This window comes from Heliangelus exortis, chromosome 10 (assembly GCF_036169615.1).
Source record: "Heliangelus exortis chromosome 10, bHelExo1.hap1, whole genome shotgun sequence".
Taxonomy (NCBI): Eukaryota; Metazoa; Chordata; class Aves; order Apodiformes; family Trochilidae; genus Heliangelus; species Heliangelus exortis.
Genome location: NC_092431.1, coordinates 2,424,694 through 2,450,694, shown reverse-complemented (window position 1 = coordinate 2,450,694; position 26,001 = coordinate 2,424,694). Strand labels below are relative to the sequence as shown.

Sequence of the window (26,001 nt, the reverse complement as noted above, 5' to 3'; positions counted from 1 at the left end):
GAAGTGCTGCTGGTTTGTTTTGAGCACATTTCATTGAGAAAAGGACAAATTATGAGCAGGGTCAGATGTGTCAAAAGGCCCTGGAGGTCAGGGTGGTCTCAGGGTTGCAGCCATGGTTGCTGCTGCTCTTTGTGTGTCCTGGGCATGGAGATGGTGGGGATCCAGCCACAGAATCACAAAGATGCTTTGGGTTGGAGGGGACCTTCAACAATCATCTAATCCAACCCCTCTGTCATGGGCAGGGACATCATCAACCAGATCATGGGGCTCAGAGCCCCATCCAACCTCATCTTCACTCCCATCAGGAGCTCCTGTCCCCCTCTGCTCAGGGAAAGTATGGGGAAAGCTCAGGGAAGGATGGGGAAGTATTGGAAAGCAGTTTTTCTCCTTTTTTTTCCTCCCTGGGACATGGTTTGGGTGGAAGCTCTCAGGGACAGCTCGTCCAGGCTTTCCAGACCATCCCAGCAAGGACAGACCCTGTGCCCCACATGCTTTTAGGGTTGCCTCACACCCATGTGCACATCACCCAGGCTTTCAGACAGCCCCATGGAAAGAATTGGATTTTTTTAGGGGCCAGACTAATCACTTCTTCAAAAATGCCATTCTTTCAGCATCCAGGCACAACCCTACAATTCTTGCCTTTGGGGTGGGACCTGAATGAATGGACTTGGCCCAGACTGCTTCCACCACCCTGCTGTGAGTGAGGAATCAACCAGCTACCCCAAAGGAGATGCACAGTGAGCAATGGGTGATAGAGGAGAGCTGTGGGGCATCCTTTTTCAGGTCCTTTGCACCTCTCAACCTTTCCTGACCTGCCTGCTGCAGAGAGCTGCCTTCTGAGGTTGAAAACCTTTCATCTCTCCATCCCATGGCAGTGGTACTGATGGGTTCAGTGCAGCAAACTGTGGGATCTTGCCACCAGCCTTACTCGTGACCACAGGAAAGTCTCTCTCCCTGCTGCTGCTGTTTCAAATTGAGAATAGAAGCCATTATCTTGCCAGAAAAGGAAGTTGTGAAGGTGATGCTTGCATGCAGCCCTGTTCCAGGTGGTGATATTGTGTCTCTCAAAGCTTCTGATGCCCTCAGATGTTCTCATCCTCTGAAGCCTGAAGGCTTTTGTGCAGCCTTTAGCAAAATTCTGCTTTAGGATGGCTACCTGTAGGTCTTTTGGCAGCGTGGGCTTTCCAGTTATTCACCAGGCTACAAACTAAAGGGAAAGAGAAGCCTTTTGCTCATAAAATAGGTGGAAAACAAATCAAGCTTTGCAGACTTAGGCAGCAGTGTTGATGTCACTGGAAAAATACAGAGGGGCCTTAAAGATAACGGGAATGCTGAGCAGCATAGGGTTGTGTCTCTTAGAAAAACAAACAAACAAAAGAAAAAGGTTGGTTTTTTCTTGGATCTTGGAGAAAATTGTGTGGGTAGAAGTGGTGGTACAGTCTATGCACTTACAGCAAGAAAGCTTCTGCCAGGTTCCAGCAAATATTTTCACGGGAAATCGAGATGGCGGGGGAGATAAAATGATACATATGCTCCCAAAATGCCTGCAGGTTCCCAGGTGGAGGGTGGTAAACTGGATTTGTGGGCTTGGAGGGAGCAGCCATAGGGGAATTTATCAGGAGGGCAACGTGATAAACCCAGGATTACAGCTTGGATCTTTGCTGCTGGTAAACAGACCCAGGAGATGCTCGGCGGCAGCTGGAAAAACGCCGGTGAAAAATATCCCTCAACTGGTTAAAAAAAGCAAAATAAAACAAACCCAGACCACCTAACCCTCAGCTCTTAAACTAGTTCTGCAGGCAGGAGAGGTGGAAATGCCAAAATTGGGAGGAGCTTTGATACCCAGTGATGAAAAGCTGTTTCCTGAGTCAGAGGCTGGAAGGATGGATCCTGTAGGTCGGAGTCGCCGGGGAACTCTGGCTCTCCCCTTGCTGACCACGATCCCTTTTTTGCTGGGAGATATTTATTATTTCACTTGGGTTATAACTTCCTCGTCGGCTCACGGGGGTGTGGAAGGGGGAAGGAAATGACACTTGCTTTCTTTGCAGGCCTTTTCCAAGATTTGCAGATTAAAGGTTGGCTTTAGTAAGAGCGAGGTGTTACCGGAGAGGGTCGCGCTTCAGAGAAAATTCTTGCAGGTAGATGGGGTGAAGTAACCTGAAACTTGGCATTTGGGGTGGGGCAGGGGAAGATTGCAACCCATCCAGTTTTGCTTTGTGAGGTAACACACCAGAGAAAAAAAAAAAAACCTGCTGCTTTTTTGTTGTTGTTGTTTTTTAGCTTAGCTTTTTTGGTTTTTTTTTTTAATTCGTTGTTTTGGGGCTCTCCCATCCTCCTGCCCGGTGGGAGTTGAAGGCAGCTGTGGTGCTTTCTTTGCAGGCTTTGCCTCCAGAGCCCTGTTTCCCTTCACACAGTCACAATCAGGCAGGAAACGGGTTTCTTGTCTGCTGAGCCAGCTCGGGTTTCTCGACAGCAAAAGCTCCCTCCTTACTTTCTCCCTGGGCCCTGCTGGGAACCTCTCCAGCTCTGCTCACCCCCACGCTTCTCCTTGCAATTCCTCTGGAGCAACACCCTGCCAAAACTGGCCCTCACTTCACCTCACCCAGCTCTACACCATGCTCCTTCTCCTTTTCTTACCTTACACCCCCCAAAAAACCCCAAAAATCAAGCACCTTTGCCTGCTCCCTGACTCCTTTTCGTGTCGTTGTACAAAATGTTGCCGTCACACCCAGCAGCTTCCTTGAAGGTTTTACCCTGGCTCCTGAAATAAAGCTTTTTCTGCTGGGACGTGGCTGTGGCAGGCTTTCTACTGGCATGACCAGACTCTCAATGTGACATTCAGAGCTGTAAAACACTCCCTGACAATAGCTGGTGTTGTTCAACCAGCAGCATAAATAATCGAGGGGATTTTGTTCTTTTTTTTCTCTTTTTTTTTTTTTTTTTTTTTTTTAAGCATCTCCCTGGGCTGGCTGGGGAAGGAATTGGGGGAGAAGAGCTGTAAGTGTGGAAGGGGATGGGGTGACACCAAAAGGTGGTGGACTTCAGGTCATTATCTGGAAGGTTTCCAACACCATGGCTCTGGGATGTCTCTGACACGAGGTGTGGGGACCTCTCTTCTTTTACATCCCTATTTTTATACAAAATAAAAGAATTCTGTCATCCATTAGTGTGTTTTGGAGCACAACAGGCTGAGTTAGTGGCACAAGCTTTGCTTGCTGATGGGTTACCTGAGAAGATGCTCCCAGGGCATGGCAGGAGGTTTGGTGAAGCCTCAGGAGGTCTCCAGTCCAACCTCCTGCCCCAAGCAGCATCAGCTCTGAGGCTGCCCCAGGTTGCTCAGGGCTTTATCCAGCTGGGTCTTGAAAACTTTCAAGGATGGAGATTGCCCAACTTGGCTGAGCTCAGCATAGAAAAACTTCTCCCTGCAGTTTGAACATAAAATCCCAGACTGGTTTGGGTTGGAAAGGACCTTCAGGATCATCCAGTTCCATGGGCAGGGACACCTCCCACCAGCCCAGGGTGCTCCAAGCCCCATCCAACCTTCAGCACTGCCAGGGATGGGGCAGCCACAGCTTCTGGGGGCAACCAGGGGCTCAGCACCTTCATAACAAAGAATAATTTCTTCTTCTTATCTCTTATCAACGGGATGAGGTTCAACATTCCAAGTGCCGGGTCCTGCACTTTGGCCACAACAACCCCATGGGGAGCTCCAGGCTGGGCAGAGAGTGGCAGAAAGGGAGCTGGGAGTCTGGATTGCCAGGAAGCTGAAGAGGAGGCAGCAGTGTGCCCAGGTGGCCAAGAAGGCCAATGGCATCCTGGGCTGGCTCAGGAACAGCGTGGCCAGCAGGTCCAGGGAAGGGATTCTGCCCCTGTGCTCAGCCCTGGGGAGGCCACAGCTTGAGTCCTGTGTCCAGTTCTGGGCCCCTCAGCTCAGGAAGGAGATTGAGGTGCTGGAGCAGGTCCAGAGAAGAGCAAGGAGGCTGGGAAGGGATCCAGCACAAGTCCTGTGAGGAAGGGCTGAGGGAGCTGGGGGTGTTGAGGCTGGAGAAGAGGAGGCTCAGGGGAGACCTCATCACTCTCTCCAACTCCCTGAAAGGAGGTTGGAGCCAGGGGGGGGTTGGGCTCTTTTCCCAGGCAACTCTCAGCAAGACAAGAGGGCACAAGAGGTCTCAAGTTGTGCCAGGGGAGGTTTAGGTTGGACATTAGAAAGAATTTCTTTCTGGAGAGGGTGATCAGGCATTGGAATGGGCTGCCCAGGGAAGGGGTGGATTCTCCATCCCTGGAGATATTTCAAAAGAGCCTGGATGTGGCACTCAGTGCCATGGGCTGGGAACTGCAGTGGGAGTGGATCAAGGGTTGGACTTGATGAGCTCTGAGGTCCCTTCCAACCCGGCTAATTCTATGATTCTAGGATTCTATGATATGAAACTCTTGTTTAAATCTTCTGCCTGTTGTCCTCCTGCACTGTGGTCCTGGGAAGAATCTGTGTCTCTTTTCTTCCTGATCTTTTTGGAGATGATGGGAAGCTGCTAAATCCTCTTTTCCCTTCTAACTAAGTGTGCCCAGAGAGAAAAAAAGGACAAATACATCTGTGTTTGCCCAGCTGCCACCTACCTCAAGCTTCTTCTTCTCTTTCCACGAGCACCTGGCTCTGTGCTAGCTCTGTGTTCATAAATCAAAAGCAGAGAGGGGAAAGCTCTTCTGTCTTCATTTAATCCTTGGCTTTCTCAACTTAGAATTAAAAAAAAAAACAACCAACCCAAAACCTGGTGAGGAAGCTGCCAAAAATCTGCAATGAGGTGACATTTGGTCCCAGGTCATTAGCCCTCGTGGCTAGTGACTCTCCTCTTCTGCAACTTCAGGAGAAAATAGGTATTTCTAAGATTTTTTGCTTCCAATCTTAACATTTCATTGCTTTCAATTCACCTGAGAGATGATGTGATGCTCTCATTATTTTGATAATAATAGCAATGGGCAACGAAGCCTAAATACTAAATAAATAAAGAATAGGTTGGCAACAGGCAATAAAACCTCCTAATTTTTCACCTGAGCATGGGGCAGAGTAGCTGCTGGCTTAATCCTTTTCTCTTCAGCAGGGTTTTTCTGTTCTTTCTTGTATTTCTGTCAGAAAATCAAGAATGTTGGCAGCTTCTTTCCTGGTGATTTTCTCCACCAGTGTGGAAATAAAGCAATGAAATAAATGTATTCTGCATTATGGACGCAGAGTTCTTTTGTGCATCTTTAAGCAGGAGCTAATTTATTCAATTTGAATATTGGTAAAAACTGATTTAAATATTAAAAAAAAACCACAACAAAGCTGTTCTAAAACTCAAGTTTAAACTGAAAAAAAAAAAACCCCTCTGCAGAAGTGGTGGCCCTGCACAGACTGCTGAGCACGTGAGGTGGGTATGAATGAGCCTGGAAGTTTTGTCTGGGGCTGGATTAGGCACAGTTGCCACTGGTTACTGCAGCCTCTGCTCTCCCAAAGCTCCAGGGAGCCCTGGGGACCCAAAGGGGTGGCAAGGAGGTGCCCTGAGCAGGTGGACCTCACACATCCATCATCCTTTAATGTCCCTTGATGTCACCTCCTGAGGCTTTAGGTGCTTCGTAGTCCTTTGATACTCAACAGCACCCAGAGGAGGTTTTTGCCTCTGGGATTTGCTCTGGCTTTGCAATGTTCCTACCTTTTTTTTTTTTTTTTTTTTTTTTTTAATCCTCTTTACTGTATTAATACCCCATGGAGTCTGGTTTTCAGCAAAGATGGGGTTAGGTTGTAGGTTTTTATTCCTTCCTCCTGCACGGGCAGTTGTCAGAGCGATGGTGGATTTGGGGTTTTGAGATGGTTCATGGTTGCTGTGTGGTTCTTTCTGCTGTCAGGAGGGAAGCAGCAGCCTTGTTCTCAGCTTGTTCCTGCCCTTTCCTTCCCAAGTGTCCATTGAACTGGCTCCTGTCAATAAATAACACTTTTAAAATGAACCCATGGGATAAAGCTGTAAAACCACCCTGGTGTCAGCTCAGGTTTTTTTCCTCACAAAAATAACCCAACTCTGGGAGCTCCTGGCTCACCATTCCCCCTGATAAAACCAACTTTAAACTGCAGCTTTGCTTAGTGGAAAAGGGACACAGTGCTGTGTAATCCTCTCCAGAAGAACCCACTGGGAGCTCCCATACTCTTGAGATGTTCATCTGGCTGCACAACTGAAGCTTGTGGTGACTTCTCCAGGATGCCTTTGGCTGTGGGGACATTTGTCCTGCCAGTGCTGACCTGCTTGTCCCTGGCTAAGCCAAAATGCATTCAGGTTTTATTTCACCCTGGCAGGATGTTTTCAGAGCAGGCTGGCAAAAGCAGGGGGCTTGAGACAAGAAGAGGTGTGGAAGCAGGGATGATCCTTGGAGCAGCATGGGGGAAGTGCAAGGAGGCAGAAATAATAAGAGGTGGCTTTGGGACATCCCTGCGTGTCAGAGGAAACTCAAGGAACTGAGAAAAGCTTCATGAAAATGAGGCATTAGCAAAAAGCCCTCAAAGGTGAGCTCATCCATCTCTTTGTAAGGGGCTGTGTGGACCCAAAGCCCGTGGGCAACTTCCCATCTCCAAGGTGACTCCACGTGGACCACTTCCCATCTCCAAGCTGACCTCCCAGCCTGGAAGGACTGCCTGCAAAAGGGAAACCATGGGAATCCAATAAATGAGTCCTGGGTTTGGTTGTAGGGACCCCAAAAGCTTCTTCTTCCAGTTTTCTTCTCAGATATTTGCTATTTTTTTACCATCCTTGAGCAATGACCTTGCTCCAGTAGATGTTGTCACTCTGGGGAGCTCTCAAGGCACCAGAGACCAAGCTCCTTTTCCTTCTCTGTTCCCTGGGAAATCCAGGCTCCTTTTCCTTCTCTGTTCCCTGGGAAATCCTCAGCCCTTCCAGGGCAATCATCTGGGGTTCATAGCCATCCACCTGGAATTCCTCCTCCAGTCGTGTTGTGCAACAGGCAACGTGATTCCTCACGTGGTTTGTAGAAGCAGAAGAGGATTTTGGGTGTTGTGGTGGAAAATCAAAGCCCTGTTTGGGGGAACTTGTGGGCTGCCTATCCAGTCAGGCAAGCTCAGCTTTCCCTGCAATTTAAATAGACTCTACCAGAATTTTAATCAAGCCAGTCTCCAGAACTACATTTTAACTCTTTAGGAGCATGCAGGCTTTCCCAGACTTTCAGAAAAAAAAAAAACAAAACAAATTTTGGATGTTTGGGTGCATCAACTTTTGCCTCCTTCAGAAAGCTTTCCCAGCAGCTGGGTGTCATCTGGGCCGATCCAGAATATTTCTAGACAGCTCCAGGAGGTTCTTTCCTCCCCCACCCACTTTCTTGGAGCTTTCCCCTAATTGATGGGAGGGGGGGGATCTCCTTTTGAGTTTAATTTTTAACCCTTATTCAGCCCAGAAGTTCCCCTGGATCTGTGAGGTTGGCTACGTGATAGCCCTAACATCTTTGGCACTTGAATTCTGTTTTCTTGTTCTCAGTTTTTGCTGGCACTTACGTGCTTGTACATACAACAGTTTCCTGACTAAATTCAACCAGAATAAACAGCATATGTAGACAGAGCTTCCAGCTTTCTGCAAATATATCACTGAGACAGATGCACTGAGACACAGCTGTTCAGATCAGGGGAAAAAATCCCTGGAAATCATCATCTCCTTCACTAGAAACAAAATAAAAGGAATAATCTGCTCGTGCCTCAAGTATTGGAGATAGAGGAGGGGGTTGTCTCTGTTTTGTTATGGTATTTTGAGTGCTCTTAGTCCCAGTAAAACCTGTACCCTGGAAATACTGGAAGCTTTGCTGTTGATTTCCATGTGGGATGCTTGCCAGGAGGTTATTATTTTGTCACCAGTGAAAGTTTCTGCAATCAAAACCTTCATTTGAGTGGACAAAGTTGGGCATGGTAAGGAAAATAGGGAGAGATTAGGGTAAACCAGTTTGGTTTTCCTAATGCTGCAGGCAAGTAGTGGAACTAGAAAAAGAAAATTCATCTTTTTCCCAGGAGAAAGTCTTACCTGGAGCATATTCCTTCCCTCAGAGGTAGGAGGTAGATGGATTTCTTTGTTTTTCCAGGTTCACCAAGTAGGAGTTTCTTCTGGTGACCACCACAGAGCATCCCAGTCTGGAGGATGCTGAGAGCTGCAGCTGGTCCAGCACTTGATGCAGGTGCTGCCAAGCATCATATTTACAACTAAAAGACTTTCAGATTTGTCTGCACCAAGGTTTCAGAGTTTGAAAATGCCCAAGGTGTTGGTGGGCAACTTTTTCAGCACCTTTTTTAGCACCTTTACTGATCATTTTTTTCTTTTAAAGCTTTTTTGTATCCAAAGATAGCTAAGGTAGGACCATGATACCTGCGTGGGGTAGCAGTCTTGGTCAGAGATTTGCTCTTGCTCAGGTGAAGGACCTGAGCAAATATGAGGTGAAAAAATGGGATTTTAAATAAAAACCAGAACCCAGCCATTTAAAGCAGCATTTTGTATTTTTAAACAAAGAATATGATGGTACGGAGAGGACTTTCAGGGCACCAAACAACTTATTTTTGCTGCTGGAGCAGGGTCTCAAATGAAACAAAACAAAAACCCTTAAAGAAAACCCAAATCCTCTTGTGTTTGGTTGTCTGAAGGCTGCAGATCACTGTGATGGATCCAAGCAGAGCCCCACAGCTGCACACAACATCTGGCACCACAGCTCACTCGAAGATTTTCCATCCATGGGGAGGTCTCATCCATGACTTTTGGCTTCAGTTTCCATCTCCAGCATGTCCAAAGGTTACAAAATTCCCATGGTAGGACTCCTCTTGTGGAGTTGCAGGGATTCTGCTACAGGCAGGATGAGTCCTGCAGGTTTTCTCCTGCATCCACTCCTCCACTTTCTCCTCATCCACTGGATCCCCCCTGCAGAAACACCAACAGCTCCTGCAAAACTCTCATAGGAAAATGTTTGGGTCTGGAATCTTTGATTTTTAGGGTGGTATGGACCAGGAGGTGGCTCCTCCAGGGCTGCATCTCCCTAATCCTTGCCCTGCAGCCCCTTTTTAATGTAGTAACACCCCTAAGAAGATGCTTAATGCTTTCAAACTTGATGCAGATCAAGATTTTGTGCAATAATTCTCCTGATCCTCAGGTTTGCTGAGTCACTGTGGACTTCAGCCATCTTTGGAAAGGATGGGGAGGTTATCAAAACCCTGAATTTTGGGATTTTGTCTAGCATAAAGCTACATCAACATTATTCTTTGGTGCAAAGTGCTGAGCAGTCCACAAGAAATGTGTTTGCAGTGTGCTGAGTGTCCTTTACCTTTTTGGAGGAACTGCCAGGGCAATCCCTGTTGTAGGTGGGTGTGTGTTGTTTCAAGCCATTTGCAAATAAATATAAGCCTCAACAATTTTTTAAAAAATTGTTTATAGCTCCTTGTTCTCTATAAAAATGAATGGCTTTAGACCCAAACTTGATTTTGACAGCAAATCTAAAATCAGAGCCTGATAGTTGAGCCTGGAGGTAAAACACTTCCATGAATCCACTGAAGTGGTGCAGTGCCAGAAGTAAAAACCCTTTTTGCTTTGGTCTCAGCTGCTGTGGCCTCATTTCCCCCCCATCTCTGCCCAGCTTTTGCTTGTGTTAAAAGCCTTATTCTGCACAATCAGGGTTTCTTTGATGTTCAGCCAGAGCAGGACCAGGTCAGGGTGCTGCAGAGGTGTGTAACAGGGTGTCCTGGTAATGGATCTCCTGATGCAGACCACCAGCTCTCAAAAAGGAGCCAGGGCTGTTGCACTGAGTCTGAACCCAACAAAAAAGGTGCTGGGAAATGCAAAATTCATGAGGGCCATCAGGGAGCTGTTGCTTTTTGAGCAGCAGGACTTGCTGTAGCTCTTGGACTTGTGACCCAGAGGAGAAGAGCACAATATCTCGACTACAACAATGTTGTATTTATATCCAAAGCTCAGAAATCCATCTGTGCAGAGGAATGAAGAGCAGCCTATTGCTCTCTGATGCTTTAACCATTTTTAGACATCTGGCTGGAGCTTGTTTTCTTGGGTTGCTTCCTGAAGGGTCGCTCGGTGTCCCTGTCCCAACCCCACTGCCTGCGTGCGGAGAAATTGCAGCCAAACCCACAGCTTGACTCCATCCCACACCTCGTGGATCTGCCTTAAAAACAGCTCCTGGTTGTCTTTGAGTGGCTAAAACTCTTGGCAGTGACTTGGCAGTTTTTGGGGAAAAGGTGGGGAGGCAAACCCAATGCACAAGTCATGAAACTGCAATCTCTGCTGGCAGGAAGGAGGAGGTTTCCATGGTGGTTGATGTTGGTGAGTGGAGAAGGAACACCCTCCCATGTCCCCTTCATTAGATATAGAAATTCAAGAGTTGACAAGAAGCAGCTTGCTGGGGATGTGGGATTTTGGTTTTTTTTCCCAAAATGTTTGGGGAATCTAGGGGTGAGATGCCCATGCGGGGGCGTTGGAACAAGACCATCCTTAAGGTCCCTTCCAACCACAACCTTTTTATGCTTCTGTGAATTCTGGTTTGCTGTGTGCTCCCAAAATGTATAGGATGCAGCCAAGCCTCCTGGAAATAAGTTGTCTGTTCAGTGAGTGGCTCAGCCAGTCCTGAACCTTCCTGAAAACAGAGCCAGCCCTGAGCCATCAGCAGAAATTACCCTCATGTGTGTTTGTGTCCCCCCTCTGAGCTCCTCCCAGCAAACCCAGGCTGTGCAGAGGATTTCTGAGTCGTGCAAATGGGGTGTTGGTATTTTTCCCTCTCCTTGGTAAGCATGTTTATTCATTAAGGAAGCTGAAAGAGGAAGAGGAATAAAGAGGTTGCAAATGTTTTGCTGGGAGAGAAATGAGAGCTCAGCGGCTGGACCATGTGTTCAGCCGCACTGGTGTCCCTGGCACAGAGCTCAGGAAGGCTGATGTGTCCTCACAAGATGTGTTCAGGTAGGGTCATAGCTTCCTCACCCACCTACTTCTATCCCTACTGGCCTGTATCCCAGTATTTCACTATCAAATCATCACTGGGGAATGTCTGTCACATCCACTCGAGCATCTGCAGGCTTCCTCAGATGTGGTTCCTGGGGTTGGTGGCCACCTCTGCATGCCTGGGTTTCTTTTTTTTTTCCCACTTCAATTTGTATTCCCTTCAACAAGTAGAACAGCACAAGGGCTGATGGCTTTAAGCTGAAAGAGGGTGGATTTAGAGGAGACATCAGGAAGAAATTGTTTGGTGTGAGGGTGCTGAGCCCCTGGCCCAGGTTTCCCAGAGAAGCTGTGGCTGCCCCATCCCTGGCAGTGCTGAAGGTTGGATGGGGCTTGGAGCACCCTGGGCTGGTGGGAGGTGTCCCTGCCCATGGCAGGGGGGGTGGGAATGGATGATCTTGAAGGTCCCACTGACCCAAACTATTCTATGATACAATAAGACTCTTTCCAAGCAGCTTTCTGCTATCTCCTTGCATCTTCCAGTATTCTTAAGACCCAGCGAGACCTAAATTTTCACAGCACCAGGAGAAGATTGCCAGGTGCTCCTGGACGTGCTGCTGTGGGACTTGGGCATCATCCCTCCATCATCCATGAGAGCAGAGGCAGAAAGTAGCTCAGAAAATGCCCAGGAATGTTTTTTCCAGGCCCACAGGGATACAGCAAGGAAAGGAAAGCAGAGATTTGCCAAGGGAAACGCTCTGGTTACGCAGAGTGTGTTTTCTTTCTGCATTTGTTTTCCCCCTCCTTTTCCCCCCTCCCCCCTCTCTTGTTCAGGGGTTTGGGGTTTGAATTGGGTTCTGAAGTCAGCTTTATCTCTGGGTGTGTCCTTGCTGCAGGCTCTTATCAGGTGTGTCAAACAAAACCCCTTCACGTCACTTTGTGCACAGGATGCCGGGGCTGTGTGTTCAGCCAGGCTTTGGTGTCTGCCCTGGGGTGGAATAAGTCCCCAGTTAACATGGCTAGAGGAAAACTTACCTTTGGGGGTTTTTTTGCTTGTTTATTTATTGTTTTTTTGGTTGGGTTTTTCTTTTTTTTTTTTTTAATCTTCAATAAATAGGAGAAGGGAGATGGAAATCCTTGGGTGGTTTATTATGAATTACTTGCCTGGCTTAGAAGCTTTACCCCCTGAAAACCCTCAGCTTGTTCAGTTGTCAGGGAAGCAGCCAGGCTCTTTTCTTTGCTCCTGCTTGCTCATTTAGCACTGACATGCTTTTTGCTGGGATGAAAGAAGAAACATCAAGAGGCAAAACTGCAATAATTCCCAGCATTTGTTGCTGTCAGGCCGGCGAGGTGGCACTGCCAGGATGGGGAACAGGCAGGTAGAGTAAATAGGTTGGATTTTTTAAATACTTTTTTTAATAAGAAAGGAGATAAGAGTTGGATGCTGGCCCATTTTCAGACCAGGAATTGTTTGAATTACAGGAATGGCCACAGAGAGGCAGATCAGTGCCTGGTTCTCTAAGCCCAGAGCTGGCAGGGGCAGCTCCCCATGTTGTGCTCCCATCAGAAATAGTGAAAGAAACTGCTCATGATGGCACCAAAACCAAGTTGGAGACATGAAACAGCAAAGAGTAACTTCATTGAACTGTTTTTTGAAATCTTGGAGTTTCTTAGCAGCTGAAATCCTTCAAGGATTTCAGCTTGTGTGTTGTGTGTTCCTCTTTGACCTGATGTGGTTCAAGGAATCTTTGGCCAAACCCTTGGTTTGTGTTTTCATGTTCATTGCAATCCAAAACTGGTCTGCTGGTGGAATCATAGAGTGGTTTGGGTTGGAAGGAACCTTCAAGATCATTTAATTCCACCCCCCTGCCATGGGCAGGGACACCTCCCACCAGCCCAGGGTGCTCCAAGCCCCATCCACCCTTCAACACTGCCAGGGATGGGCAAGACACAACTTCCTTGGGCAACCTGTTCCAGCATCTCACCACTCTCAAATTAAGTAATTTCTTCCTGATGTCCAACCTAAATCTCCCCTCTTCAAGTTTTAAACCATTTCCCCTTGTCCTCTGACTACACCCCCATATCAAAACCCCTCCCCAGCTTTCCTGTAGCCCCTTCAGGTGTAGGAAGGTTGCTCTGAAGTCACCTGGTGAGGGACCAAAGGGTAGGGAGATGAGTTTTTAACTGTGTGAAGGTATTGGGTGTTCCAAGGGGCTGGGGGATCACTGGGTGCTGTCCCCTGCCATATCCATGTTACTCCTTAGGGAGAGAGAGAGAGATGCCTTTGCTTTCACTGCCAAACTACCCAGGGAGGGTTCTGTTTAATGAAGTGGAAGGGAAAAGCCACAACTCAGCCACTTGTGCTCAAGGGGAGCTGCAGGAGAGCAGAAGGAAGCTGGCTGGGGGCTTTTTTGCTTTATGCCTTGTTAATTCCTTTGGCTCTGCTGCTGGGACACCTCAATTTTGCTGCCTCTCCTGGCTGCTTATGGAGCATCCCCCAGTTCCCCTGTGCCCTTTTGGTATTTCCACCCTTTTCACCCTCATTTTCCCTTTCCTTGAAAAACTCATTTTTCTCTCAGCTTTGGTTTTTTGCCTTGGCTTGACTTTGGGGTGCTGGCTGTGTAAAGAGGGTTTGTAGCTTTGCTCACTGATCCTCCTCCAGGGAGCTCTGCAGGATCCTGTCCTGCTTGTGGGGCACAGTGTGTCCTTGTCCTGCAGCCAGGCAGCTCCTGGGTGCTGCTGTAGAAACCATCCCTTGGTATTTATAAGGTCAAAGCAGCAAAGAAATTCAAAAGTGCAGGAACACTTAAACCAAAGGCATTAAAAACCTTTCACCTTGGCCCCTGGCCCTGAGCTGCTTTGGTATTTAAGCCCTGTTGTTCTCTGAAAACTGATGGGGTTTATTTTGTGCTGTACAGACCATATTGTAATTGCTCTCACCTGTGGTGCAGTGAGTGTTACCATATGGTTTGCCCAAAGTTGATATATATATATATTTTATTTTTTTTTAAGGCTTTTACTGGTATGTTAGTTCTTGGAGCTCTTCTGCTGTGTGTGTTTGTGAGCCAGGCAAAGTGCCAGCGTGTCTGTTGGAGGAAAAACTCCTGGCTGGATCCTGGAGAATAAACTGAGCTCGAATTCCCTCGGAAGGGAGAGAGCTGATGTCCCAGAGGCAGCATTTTTCACCATAATGATCCCATTTGGCAGCTAAATTAGTGACCAGTTTCAGGAGGAAAATTGAATGGCTTCAGGAGCATCCCCTGGTACCCAGAAGCAGGAGGGAGGTGCAGTGCAACACCCAAGCCACAGAGCTGGAGTTGCAGCACTGTCCTCTGCATGGGGACACCAACCACAGCCCTGCAGGCATCTGGGGCTCAAGCTGCAGGGTATGTGTAGGATATTTAAAAAAAAAAACATTGTTTGATAAGAGACCATTAAGGTCCACCTTGATAATTAACCTGCAATAGGAAGATCCACTCGTGTATGGCCAGTTAGGGTTAGAGCAGCTCTGCTCTGAGCCAGGCTGAGAGATTTGGGGGTGTTCAGCCTGGAGAAAGAAGAGAAGACTCCAAGGAGACCTTAGAGCATCTTCCAGTGTCTGAAGGGGCTGCAGGAAAGCTGGGGAGGGACTTGGGACAAGGGCCTGGAGGGATGGGATGAAGGAAAACAGTTTCAAACTGAAAAATGGGAGATTGAGATGAGATCTTAGGAAGAAATTTTTTCCTGTGAGGGTGCTGAGCCCCAGGTTGCCCCCAGAAGCTGTGGCTGCCCCATCCCTGGCAGTGTTGAAGGTTGGATGGGGCTTGGAGCACCCTGGGCTGGTGGGAGGTGTCCCTGGCCATGGCAGGGGGTTGGATTTAGGTGATCTTGAAGGTCCTTTCCAACCCAACCCATCCTGTGATTCTGTGATTCTATCATCAAGCTGAATCTCAAAAAAGAAGCTGTTGCTCTGCAGTTTATTTGTTCCTTGTTTATCCTTGTTTTGTTCAGCTGGTAAGATAAGATATGGGGCTGGTTTTTTTTTTTTTTTCCTTGAGGACAAGGGACATCAGGGACACTGTACAGTACAACCCTGATCCTGGTGAGCATCCTGCCCTCTCTTGCAGTTCAGGTGAGGATTGGAAGGGGTAAAGTGTGGAGGATTTGAGTCTCCTGCTCCTTATTTGTCTCACACCCACCTTGGTGTTTCCACCGTGGTGGTTTGTTTGTCCAGCATCTTCTCTTTTCCCCCTTCTAGAAATTGACCCATTTCATGCATCACAGGAATATGCTGCTTAGAGAGTGATCTTTAGGGTGACATTATAGCTTCAAAAAGAAACCAGCATTTTAGAGGACACAGCAGGTCTCCTCACCCCTTCTCCTTATTTCTTTAGGATTTCTTTGGGTCGATGTCCAGCTGGGGATGCCAGGGGAGCACTGGACTTTTCAGATGCAGCAGCTCACTCCTGCTGTCCCAGAGGTTTATGGCAGATTGCAAACACACTGAGCACAATCATGCCATCCCAATTAACATAATGAGGCTGCCTGATTTATGCACAAATTGCCCTAATTTATCTGTGTCTGTACATACTGTTAAACCCAGCTCTGGTGGAGCAGGATTTGGGCTCAACCCAAGCAAGGAAGCACAAAGCTCTGTCCCAATCCCCCAAATGTGTGGAAGGTCCCAAATTTCTTCTCTGGGTTGCTAAACTGTGGAGCTTTGTGTCATTTGGCCCCTGTGGTGGCAAGAAGGGGCATGGGGTAGGACTGAACTTGTGGTGGGAGGTATGGGAATAAATTATTCCAATGCTGAGATTTGCATGGATTAAAGGCAGCTTTAATTTGCCTTGATACCCTTGGCTGTCAGGTTGGTTTAGGCAGGGGGTGGGATTTGGGGCTGTCTGGCCAGCTAATACCTGCCTTATTTTATTTTATTTCATTTAATAAGAGATGAAGGAGTCCTGTAACTCTCAGCCAGCTTTTCCAACCCCAGATCCTGAGCATTCCTCTCTGTAACATATTTATGCCATTAATATTCTCAGCTACCAAGCCCACTGACGTTGTCTGAAGTCCCACCAAGTGTGGCTGTTCCCAAAGCACTTTCCCAACAGGGTTCTTCCAAAAGAGACCCCTTTGTTTGTGAGCTTATATTCCTCAGTTTTATAAAAGAGATAATGTTGCACCATAAAATTGTTCCACAGTGAGCAGGATGAGCCAGTGCAGAAATGTGCAGCTCGAGGGAAGTTCCTCCTGGTTTGGATGCCTGCTCTCCATCATGTCCACCCAAGAATTAATTCCTATGATTTTAAATATGCCCATTTCACAGCACAACCTGGCTGCAGAGGTTTAGCAGCTTGGATGTAGTGGGTTCATCAGGTTACCAGGCTGTGAGTTGGGTTTGGCTTCTCCCATCAGTGTGGTCACTGATTTACTTTACCTGTTCTGGGAGAGAAAAAACACCAAGGAATGGCATCTTTTTATGGTCCTATCCAGCTTTTTGTAGGTACTGCCTGTAAATGTGATTGAGTTTTCAGGAAGGGATCATCCTACTCATTTTATAACTCCTGACAGGGCTCTCACCACAGCCAAGGTGTGAGGACACTGCCAGTAGAAGCTGCTCACTCCTAGGCAGATCTCACCATCCACAGCATCTCCCTGCTAGATGATGGGAAGCCACCAGTTGAGCTGCAGTTTTGGTTCATCTCAAGTTCTTCAAGATAATCTCCCTGTGTTATTTATTGAGGTATAAGCATGATTGAACTCCCTCCTAAGCTCTGCCAGGCAATGGACCATCCCTTGGACCAGCCCAGCTCCAGGGAATGGAGCCTGGAGGTGAGCTTGGAAACTCACAGCTCCTGAACCTTCCATTTCTTGGCTTCTGAAACACCAAACACCACAAATTCACCTGACTTACCAACAGAACTGTCTTGTCTTGTGAATATTAAATACAAGAGCACAAAGGAGACATTTTTCTTCACCTTGCTTGCAAGGTTTGCAAAGGAATCTTTAACCTTTTGGACCAGCACTGTGCTGGAAGTTGCTTGGCTGCTGAGTCCCAGGGTCTCTTCCATAACTGGAGCTTTTTCTGAAGGATTTTTGTGTTCCAGAAACACCTGGATCAGGTCAGTGTTGGGTTTCCCAATGCTGCCAGAGTTCAAAACCTGTACTGAGGCTACAGGAGCTCCTCCTGTAGCCTGTGAGGATTCCTTGATGCTCACCTGGTGGTGTTTACATCTCCCTGGTTCAGGTGCTTTCATCCATGCATGGACAAATCATATTGCAAAGAGTCATTCCTGAGGGCTTTCTGCATGGCTGCACCACATCCTCAGGGTTTTGGAGGATTATCTGGCAAGCAGATCCCATTGCTGGCACAGTGGGGTCGGAGCAGATGAGTGGAAAAGGGTTGGAAGGCACCAAATGTGGGACCTGCCACCTCCTCTTGGTTGTACGTCTGCCACTCGTGTTTCCTCTGCCTTCAGACCTGATGCCTGGGGAGCTGGGGCTGTAAAACATTCCTGCCAGCATTTCTAAGACAAGATGTTGGTGTTCTGACATACTCGAGTGCCTGCCTGCACCCTGCTCCTCACCTGGCAGAAGGAATGAGCTTTCTGAGTCACTGCAAGTCAGGCTCCATGAATTACTCTCTCCTTCTGGTACTGATCTGTTTTTACAGCCATCTGAAGACTCAGCCTGCTCTAAAACCCATTCAGACATGCTGCGTTGACTTTTACAAGCTTTTATGAGCTCTTTTGTTTTCATTCTGGCTTGGCAACTTGGCATTTGCTTTTTTTTTTTTTTTTTTTTTTTTACCTCCCAGCCTACGTTTTTCCTTCAGCAAGATGTTGGCCTTGTCTTGCAAGGAGCTATGTGTGTGTCTCACTCCAAGCTCTGATTCCCTTTTCACTCTCAGATGATGCCAGACACAGCAGGGAGGGAGAGTCCTTCCTTCCATCAAGGCTTTCTGAACTGGAGGTGAATTAAAAAGCCTTCCAACTTCTCTTGAACTTTTCCTGTCCCAGGCTGCACTTGAAATCTGGCACCTTTGTGAGTGGAGGAATAAACAGAGGAGAAAGCAGATGTCTCAGCCATTCTCCAGTAAAAAAGAAATCCTGAGAAAGAAGCCCAGCTCTCCTCCTGCCAAAGCCAATGGATTTCTTATCCTCTCTCTTTCAGCTTCTCTGAAAAAGGAGGTTGCAGGTTCCTGGTGGTCTGCTGGGGTTAAGCAGTGATTCTGGCAGCCTTGAGAGCAGACGTGATCTCCAGGTCTTGTTGCTTTGAAGCTCCTTGTTCTATCTCACATGACTGAATCAATTTGGGTTGGTTTGTTTGGTTTTTTTTCTTCTTTTCTGTGGAGGTAAAAAATCATCCTTCTGTGCCCATCTGATTGAAGTGCTGGGACTTGTCTAATTGAACAAGTGCTTGAGTCAACACTTGAGCAGGATGAAAAGCAGTGAGGAGATCACCCAGGGATTCTGTCTGAGCTCCCCAGAGACTTGGCATCAACACAGCAGATGGTTGGGCCACATCCTGCCCAAGGCTGGGGAGAAAAGATAGTGATAGGGAAAAAAAAATATTAATTTGATTAAATATATTCAGCTCTAAATCTAGAAATGCCTCGGGTCTCTAATTTTGTACTTTACAGCATCAGCCCAGAAGATGGAATTAGTGAAAGGAGGAGTTCTGCAAACTCCTCCAAGGACCCTGTTACTGCTTCCAAGTTGTTATTTTTGGGATGGGGAAGAGAGATGGAGAGAGAGTGGGAACAGCTTGGTTTGCCATGTAAAAATAGGGATCAGCCAGGAACAGCCTGGACTTCAGGAGTGAACATGAGCTCCTGTGGTCTGGCTTTGCTGGTGGCTCGAGGGGCAGAGCTCCAAGAGCTCTGAGAACATCACAGACATCACTGGGGGTCACCTGAACCACAGGGACAAACTTCAGCCCCTTCATTTTGGGGTTGCACTTGATCATAGAATCACAGAATGGGTTGGGTTGGAAGGGACCTTCAAGACCATCCAGTTCCATCCCACCAGCCCAGGGTGCTCCAAGCCCCATCCAACCTTCAGCACTGCCAGGGATGGGGCAGCCACAGCTTCTGGGGCACCCTGGGGCTCAGCACCCTCACCCCAAACAGTTTCTTCTTAATGTCTTACCTAAATCCACACTTTTTCAGTTCAAAACCCTTCCCCCTCATCCCATCCCTCCAGGCCCTTGTCCCAAGTCCCTCCCCAGCTTTCCTGCAGCCCCTTCAGGCACTGGAAGGTGCTCTAAGGTCTCCCTGGAGCCTTCTTTTCTCCAGGCTGAACACCCCCAACTCTCTCAGCGTGGCTTCAGAGGAGAAATCCTGCAAGCCAAGTCTGCATCCAGAGAGGTTGGGGCTTGGGGAAGTTTTCTGATGATTCATGTGGCCATCAGAAGCCTTGGTGACTGCCATGGAGTTTTCTGATCCCTTTGCTTGGGATGGGAATAAATAAAGATACACAAAACCACTTGTTCAGATGCCCTAAGTGCTTGTGTCTGGGTAAACCTTCACTCCTAGGAGCCCAAAGTGAATGTAGTGACTTCACTGATAAAAATTCCCTGCTTCTTCTATCTCTGAACCCTCCTAAACTTTCCTTTACCCCAAAGAGCAGTGCAGGTATCAAGCTCTGACCCTTTCCTTCTCCCTTGTAGCTGCTGCTGGGCTGTAATCACCTGGTGCTGCCTCTGCCCAAAAGCTCTTTTAACCCTGTGGAAAATCCCATGATTTTGCCTTCAGTTTTTAAAAACCTGATACCACTTTTTGCCAAGTGTTTCTCTAGCTTGGGCAGTCATGAAATCTGCATTTGGCACACAGGTAAAATGAAGTGGGATCCTGTTGCTGGTGGCAGCTGGAATTCTGTTTTTCAGAGATTTTGGTGAATTTTAACTTTTGGGTTTTTTTGAAGCTTGAGGGGATTTTTTTTTTTGCTTTCTTTGCAGGGGGCACCACTGGAAGAACCTTTATGGGCTCCCAATGACATGCAGGTGGATGATTTCCTTGTGATAATTAAGGTAGGAAGAAGCATTCTTAAGTTTTTTGGCATTTTGGCATCTTTGTCCTCTCCTTGCAACAAAATCAGATTTGCAGTCATGGTTCTGTTTGAAGGTTCTGTACCCAACAATAGCAACCTGGAGCTGCAGCCAGCCAGCCCAGGCATCAACTTGTTGTGTTAAAGTGTCCCTTTAAACACAGGGGGAAGGGAAATCTTATTTAAGAACTACCTGGGAACGTAACTAAGTGGAAAAAAATCTGACTTCCTCCCCCAAAGGATAATGAGGTCTCTGTTGGTGCAGAGTTGGAAGGGGCATGACTCTTATTTGAGAGCACTCCAGCACAGGGATTTTTTTGTTCTGCTGAAATGCAGTGGTTGAGTTGGAATTCAGGTTCTAACTTGCCTTCTTGAAAAAAAAAAAAAAAGCAAAAAAAAAAAAAAGCCCTGCCTAAAAATATATTTTATAAGTTTATTTTCATCATCTTGAGCTTCTGTGGAAAGCTGGTCTATCTCCAAATGTGACAAGAGAGTACTCAGTTCTTGATTAATGAAATGGAGGAAAATCCCTGATTTTGAAAGCACCAAAGTATTGGGCAAACTTGGAAAAGAAAATACAAATGTGTGCAGAGCTAAATGTATTTCTAAGGAGGGTTTTTTCTGTGATATTTTAATACCTGGCTTCTTCTCCTGCTGGGTCATTTCTGCCATGGCTGGTGTGTTCAGAGGCATCAGCAGGGTGGTGGAATGGTCACTGCTGGTCTCATCCTCCTGTTGCAGGAGGAAAGAGGATAAATGGGAGCCAACCTTGCTGCTTTTAGTCCCAAAACCTCAAAGAACCATCATGACTTTGCTCAGGCAAGAGAACCCTGCACATTCCCAGGCTTTGCTTCACTCCTTTCAACTCCTGAGCCTGAAAAGGTGATGGAGCTCTCTCCCTGAGTTCCCACTCAGGTCACAAAATTCTGCAAATAACCCAAACCAGGGCAAATTTGGATGCTCTGCTTTGGGGCTGGGGAGGGATGTTTGGTGAGAGCAACGTCAGGGAGAGGATTTTGTGCTTGCATTTACTCAGCCAGGAAACGAGTTGGGAAGTATCACAGGGAAAGGGGGGGTTTAAGTCTCATTTTTGAGCACAGGCTTTGCTTTATATTGCAACTGGGGTTTCCACTTCTTGTTGGCAGGGCTGGGCTGGTGGTTTTGGGTCGTGCTCGGTGTGGATGCTTTACAGGCTGAGCTGTTGGAAGGGGAAATTCAAGCTGTAACAAGAGCAAAATGCTTTTAATCCAGGTTTAGGGTTCTCAGCTGGATCTGCACTTTTGTGTTTGGCTGGAGATAAGATGCTCTGCTGCTGAGGAATTTGCTTGGAGCAGGGATTTGCATGAATGATTGTTTCTTACAAAATGAACATCTGTGCAAGCCTCCTCTCTCTGCTCCACAGGACCAGAGCACCCATTAGCAGAAGGATTTCTGGGGCTGGATGCAGTGGTCAGCAAAAGCTGAGGGCTTGGGGGAAGGAGAGATGGAACAGTAGAAAACAAAGTGGAAAGATCTGGCACCAAGGGGGAAAACATTTGTTTATTTTACATATTTACATATTGGCTTCTTTCCTTCTCATCCCAGTGCATTTTATATATATATATATTTTTTTTTAAAGCAACGTCCTCCTGTTAAGAAAAAGTGGGGGCAATTTGCTTGGCCTCTGGCAGAGTTCAGTTTGGTGTTTAGGAAGTGTTGTGGCATCAGTCTCAGGAGCTGTTGGTTGAAGTGTGGCCCAAAAATACAGAGAAGATGGGAGTAAACAAACATTGTGGATGGTCTCTTGATTCTGCACTTCAAGCATTTCATTTGAAGGGTTTCATGTTCTTGTAGAGAGATCTTTTTGTAAATCACTAATTAAGCAAATTAGCTACAGTGGCATCAGTCTGTCTACAAAAAAAAAAAAAAAAAAGCAAGAAGCTGATGTTCTGAAGAAACCTTCAAGCTGCAAACTCAAATTATCCAATATTCAAAATTACAGTGCCTCACAGGAATAGGAAGAGCAATGAAAGATTCACTTGAAGTTTGAGTGACTTCAAGCCAGGTTTCCTGCAGAAAGACAAGCTGTTTTTTTTACTCAGTACTCTGCAAGGATGCTAAACCTGTCATCCTCACTTTTGACTAAGCCTTATGGTGTTAAATAATTTGTAATTCTGTATTGTGTATTTTTTTTTTTGTTTTGCAGACAGTAGAAAAAGTTGAGGTACACATGTTGGGATGTTAAGCTAAAATATTTTGTGTAACAAATTTATTTCCTCAAAATTTGGCTTTGAGAGGGGAAGGAATTTCCTGAAATAAATCCCAATGAGACTGGTGGGGAATTAGTGGTCCCACCATTTGTGTGCATGGTCCTGGGTCTGGACAAGCTCCAGTGCTTGCTGGGAGTGCTGGGAGTGAGGTGGAGATGTGGTGCTGTGTTGGGACATCTGTGTTTGAGCACTGGGACATCCCAGCTACTCTGATTGGTGCTGCAGCTGATGCAGGTGCCCTTTGGGCTGTGTGAGTCCTGGCACCAGGGGGGTTTTGGAGCATGTTCCAGTTTTGCACGTGGCTGGAGGTCAGCATGGACCTGCAGCAAGCTCCTCAAGAGGTCAGGAAACCATCCAGACAGAGAGGTGACAGTCACACCAGTACCAGTGCCCTGCTGAGTGCTCTCCTTTATTGAGGGTGAGTACTAAAACCACACCTCTCATTTCAACAGAATCCACCCAAAACCATTCATTACCTCCAGACCATCCATATCCCCCCCTCTGCCTTTTCCAGACATTTTGGCAAGAGGCTGACAACACTGGGACAACCTGCCCAGGGCAGTGATGGAGTCTCCATCCCTGCAGCTGTCCAAAAAACATGGAGCTGGAGAACCTCAGGATATGGTTGGGTTGGCTGGTGGTGCTGGGTTGATGGGTGATGATTTTAGAGGTCTTTTCTAACCTTAATGTTTGTTTTGGGAGGTGGGAGCCAAGCTGACAAGCTCTGTGGATTTATAGGAGAGTTTGACATGTGTGGTTTGCTTCTCCCCAGTTCCAGCAGTGCCAATCACCAAGCTGATGTTTTCTGTGCTACCCACAATAACTGAAAGATCTTTCCTGCAAGATAAGACCTTGTAATTGTGGTTAGCTCCTTCCCTTGGCATGTGTTCCCTTAATAACTTGAAATTTAATTTGTCATCAGAGTGCTGCTGCTCTGCTGCTCCATCTCCTCCGGCGTGGGGGCTGCACGGAGGCAGATCCTGCACCTTTCTCTTGAGGATTGCTCTTCAAAAAAAGTGCTTTGGTGCCAGAGCTTGGTCTTCTCGTGGAGTACACACAGTTGGGAGCAAACTTCAGGAGAAGGGTAGAGGAGGTGATGGCTTGGGACCCATCCCAGTTCACCCTGGTGGCTTTTGCCTTGGATGGTGCCCAAGCCAAGAAATGCTTTTGCCCCCACGTGGAAAGTTTGCTCCTTTAGTTTCAGTCAAAGCTGTAGTTCTTCTCAAACCTATAGAAAATGCTGTCACATTTTGGCATTTGTTGATGTGCAGGCTGAGCCTTGGAAAGCTTTTTGGAAACACAGAAAAAGACCCCAAGACCAGAAATCACAGATTGCTCCCAAATCCCAGAGGCACTTCTCCCCACCTCTTTGCCATGAAACTTCAAAAATTCTGCACTGAGGTTGATGTCACTGATGTGAGCTGACCTCCTGGCCTGCTGCATCCTAAAAATACCCTGGGATTTGTCTGAACTCTTTCACAAACCATCAGGACTAAACACAGACCTCCAGCTCTCACCCCTGAAGCTGTGAAGGAGACAACAGCTTCCAGAAACCACCCCAGGCAGCATGTTGGGACCTGCAAGCCCTACCTGGAGCTCCTGTGTATAAATAAACACATCCACCCTCCCTCTTATTTCTGACAACACTCTCCCTGGAGAGCAATTTTTCTTTCTTTTTTTTTTTTTTTTTTTTTTTTTTTTCAGTAGCTCATTCTTCAAGCGAGTTTCCTCTTGCAGGTGTTTAGGAAAACCTCATTTTCATGTTAATTTGGTGCAGCTATCAATTCTCTCACATCCTTCTGAGATGTGTGATTTTGTTTTGATTGAAATCCAGTCCTGAAAAACTGATAACCCTCAACTGATGTGTCTGTCACCTGAGTCAGACAGGAAACTTCACCAGGTTGGGGGTTGCCTCAAAAATCTGTTGCCAGCCCTGGGTCTGCAGGATGCAGCAACTACTTCACCTTTCAGGAGGTTGCAGCTGTGGTCTGCAGCCTGGGTTCAGGCTCTTGGTGGTGTTTGCTTGATAAATTGAAGGGCTTCCTCAACATCAAGCAGTGGTAATTACAATTAAACAGAGTTATTGCCAATACTGGTGGACCTGAGTCTGTAGGAGCAATTTTTTTTCATCTTGATGGCTTGCAACACATCTCTGCTTGGATTATGTTTGGTCCTGTGAAAGGGATGAGTTGATCCACATCTCCTTCAAAAGAGCAGATCCTTCAGATGGGGCAGATGACACATTAGGTGATTTAAATGATTATTTTGACAGCTCAAGGTGGATCTTTCTCTGAGCACTGATGCTTACCAGCCAAACCTGCCTTGCTCTGGCAAGGTCTAATAGGTGAGAAGGTGAGTTCCTCACTGCTGGAGAGTTTTATCTACTCCCAGTCAGAACCATCCTCTGATGGTGTTGGCAAGTCAAGTGAAGATGCTGAAGGGACAATGTTTGGGCTCCTTCATCATCTCTGAGGGCCAGGAGGTGCCTCTGAAGGATGGGGTGATGTGGAGTGGCCCATTCCTGCTTTGTCAGGGCATCCTTCCTCCATGGCCCCATCTGCACCAGTTCAGGAGAGAAGATCCCTGCTCTCTGATGGTGGAAAGCAAACAGAGAGGAGCAGATAAAAGGTCTTCAGGTGGCAGTGGCCTCCCAGTAGCACAGGAAGCTTCCATCAGAGGATTTCAAAGCCTCAGGTAGACCTCAGGGCAGAAATGCCTGGTTAAGTAGGACAAGGAGAGGAAATTCCATCAGCCATGCCTTGGGTCATGGGTCAACAAGGAGTGCAACTGCTTTACTGACCATTTTTTTTCCCAGAACCAAATACAGAGGACACTGAAGTTGGAGGGGCTGGAGGGCACCATCTGGTCCCAACTGATACAAATGAAAAGCCATGGAATGGTGGAATTGCACCCAGTAGGTTTCTTGCCCCAAGGCCTCACCATCTGCTCTAGAGCACATCCAGGTTTCAGGAATACATCTGGTCAGCAAGGGGATTAGAGAGGTCAGTGGTTCCTAACACCAATAAATTCTCATGTGTCTGCATCCAGAACTCAATCCTCATGATCTTTTTTAGGAATTCTGTTGGCCAAGTCCTCAAAGAACCCCACTGAAAGCTCAAATAAATGTATTAGTCCTGTCAGGTGTTTCCAAGAGCAAAGCATGGAAATCCCCTGTCCTGGGGCTGGCAGCATCACTGGTGTTTTCCCCTCTCACTTAACCAGTGACTTTTCCTTTAATATTGCTGTCAAGACCTTCTGTGGCTTCTGCAGTGATTAAACAGAAGAAACAGAATGACAAATCCTACAGGAATTTGACAAGTGTGGAGCTCTCACAGTTCCAGGAGGTGGTTGGATGGATTTCCTGCTTCTCTTACACACATACATGATCAGCTTGTGGTGAGGAACCACTGCTGCTTGGGCAGGGACCTGTTCCCTTTTCACACGGAGGGCAAGCAGATATTGGGGTTGGGTTTTTTTTCTTTTTTTTTTCCACATCTGGATGTGCATGAGGAGATCAGGCAGGGCTGGAATCATTCCAGGAGAGCAGAGCATCCCCAGGTGCTGTGATGCTTTGGCCGTGATGGTCTAAGGTCGAGCTGGTTTAGGGGGTAGCAGGTAACAACTGCTGCAGTTGGGGAGAAGCAGACAAGTTTTTGATGCGTAAATCCTCCAGTTCTGAGACCAAATGAGTTCTTGGTTTTTCAAGCTCAGCCCCTTGCTCTGAATTTCATCCAGACACAAAACACTTCAAGTGAGAGAGGGGAGGGAGAGTCGGCACCCGCGGAG

At 47.1% G+C, this 26,001-nt stretch overlaps 1 protein-coding gene across 3 annotated transcripts in view; it reads left to right on the top strand.

Moving 5' to 3' along the window:
• The window catches only part of PTPRA (protein tyrosine phosphatase receptor type A), a 118,948-nt gene that overhangs the window by 34,958 nt on the left and 57,989 nt on the right, over nt 1–26,001 (top strand). For 2 of the 3 annotated variants that reach the window (XM_071753160.1, XM_071753161.1), the window contains exon 3: nt 19,878–19,949. The exons of the other annotated variant lie outside the window; for it this stretch is intronic. In XM_071753160.1, coding sequence (XP_071609261.1) covers nt 19,878–19,949 — 72 coding nt within the window. The remainder of the gene's footprint in view (nt 1–19,877; nt 19,950–26,001) is intronic. 3 annotated transcript variants of the gene reach the window in all.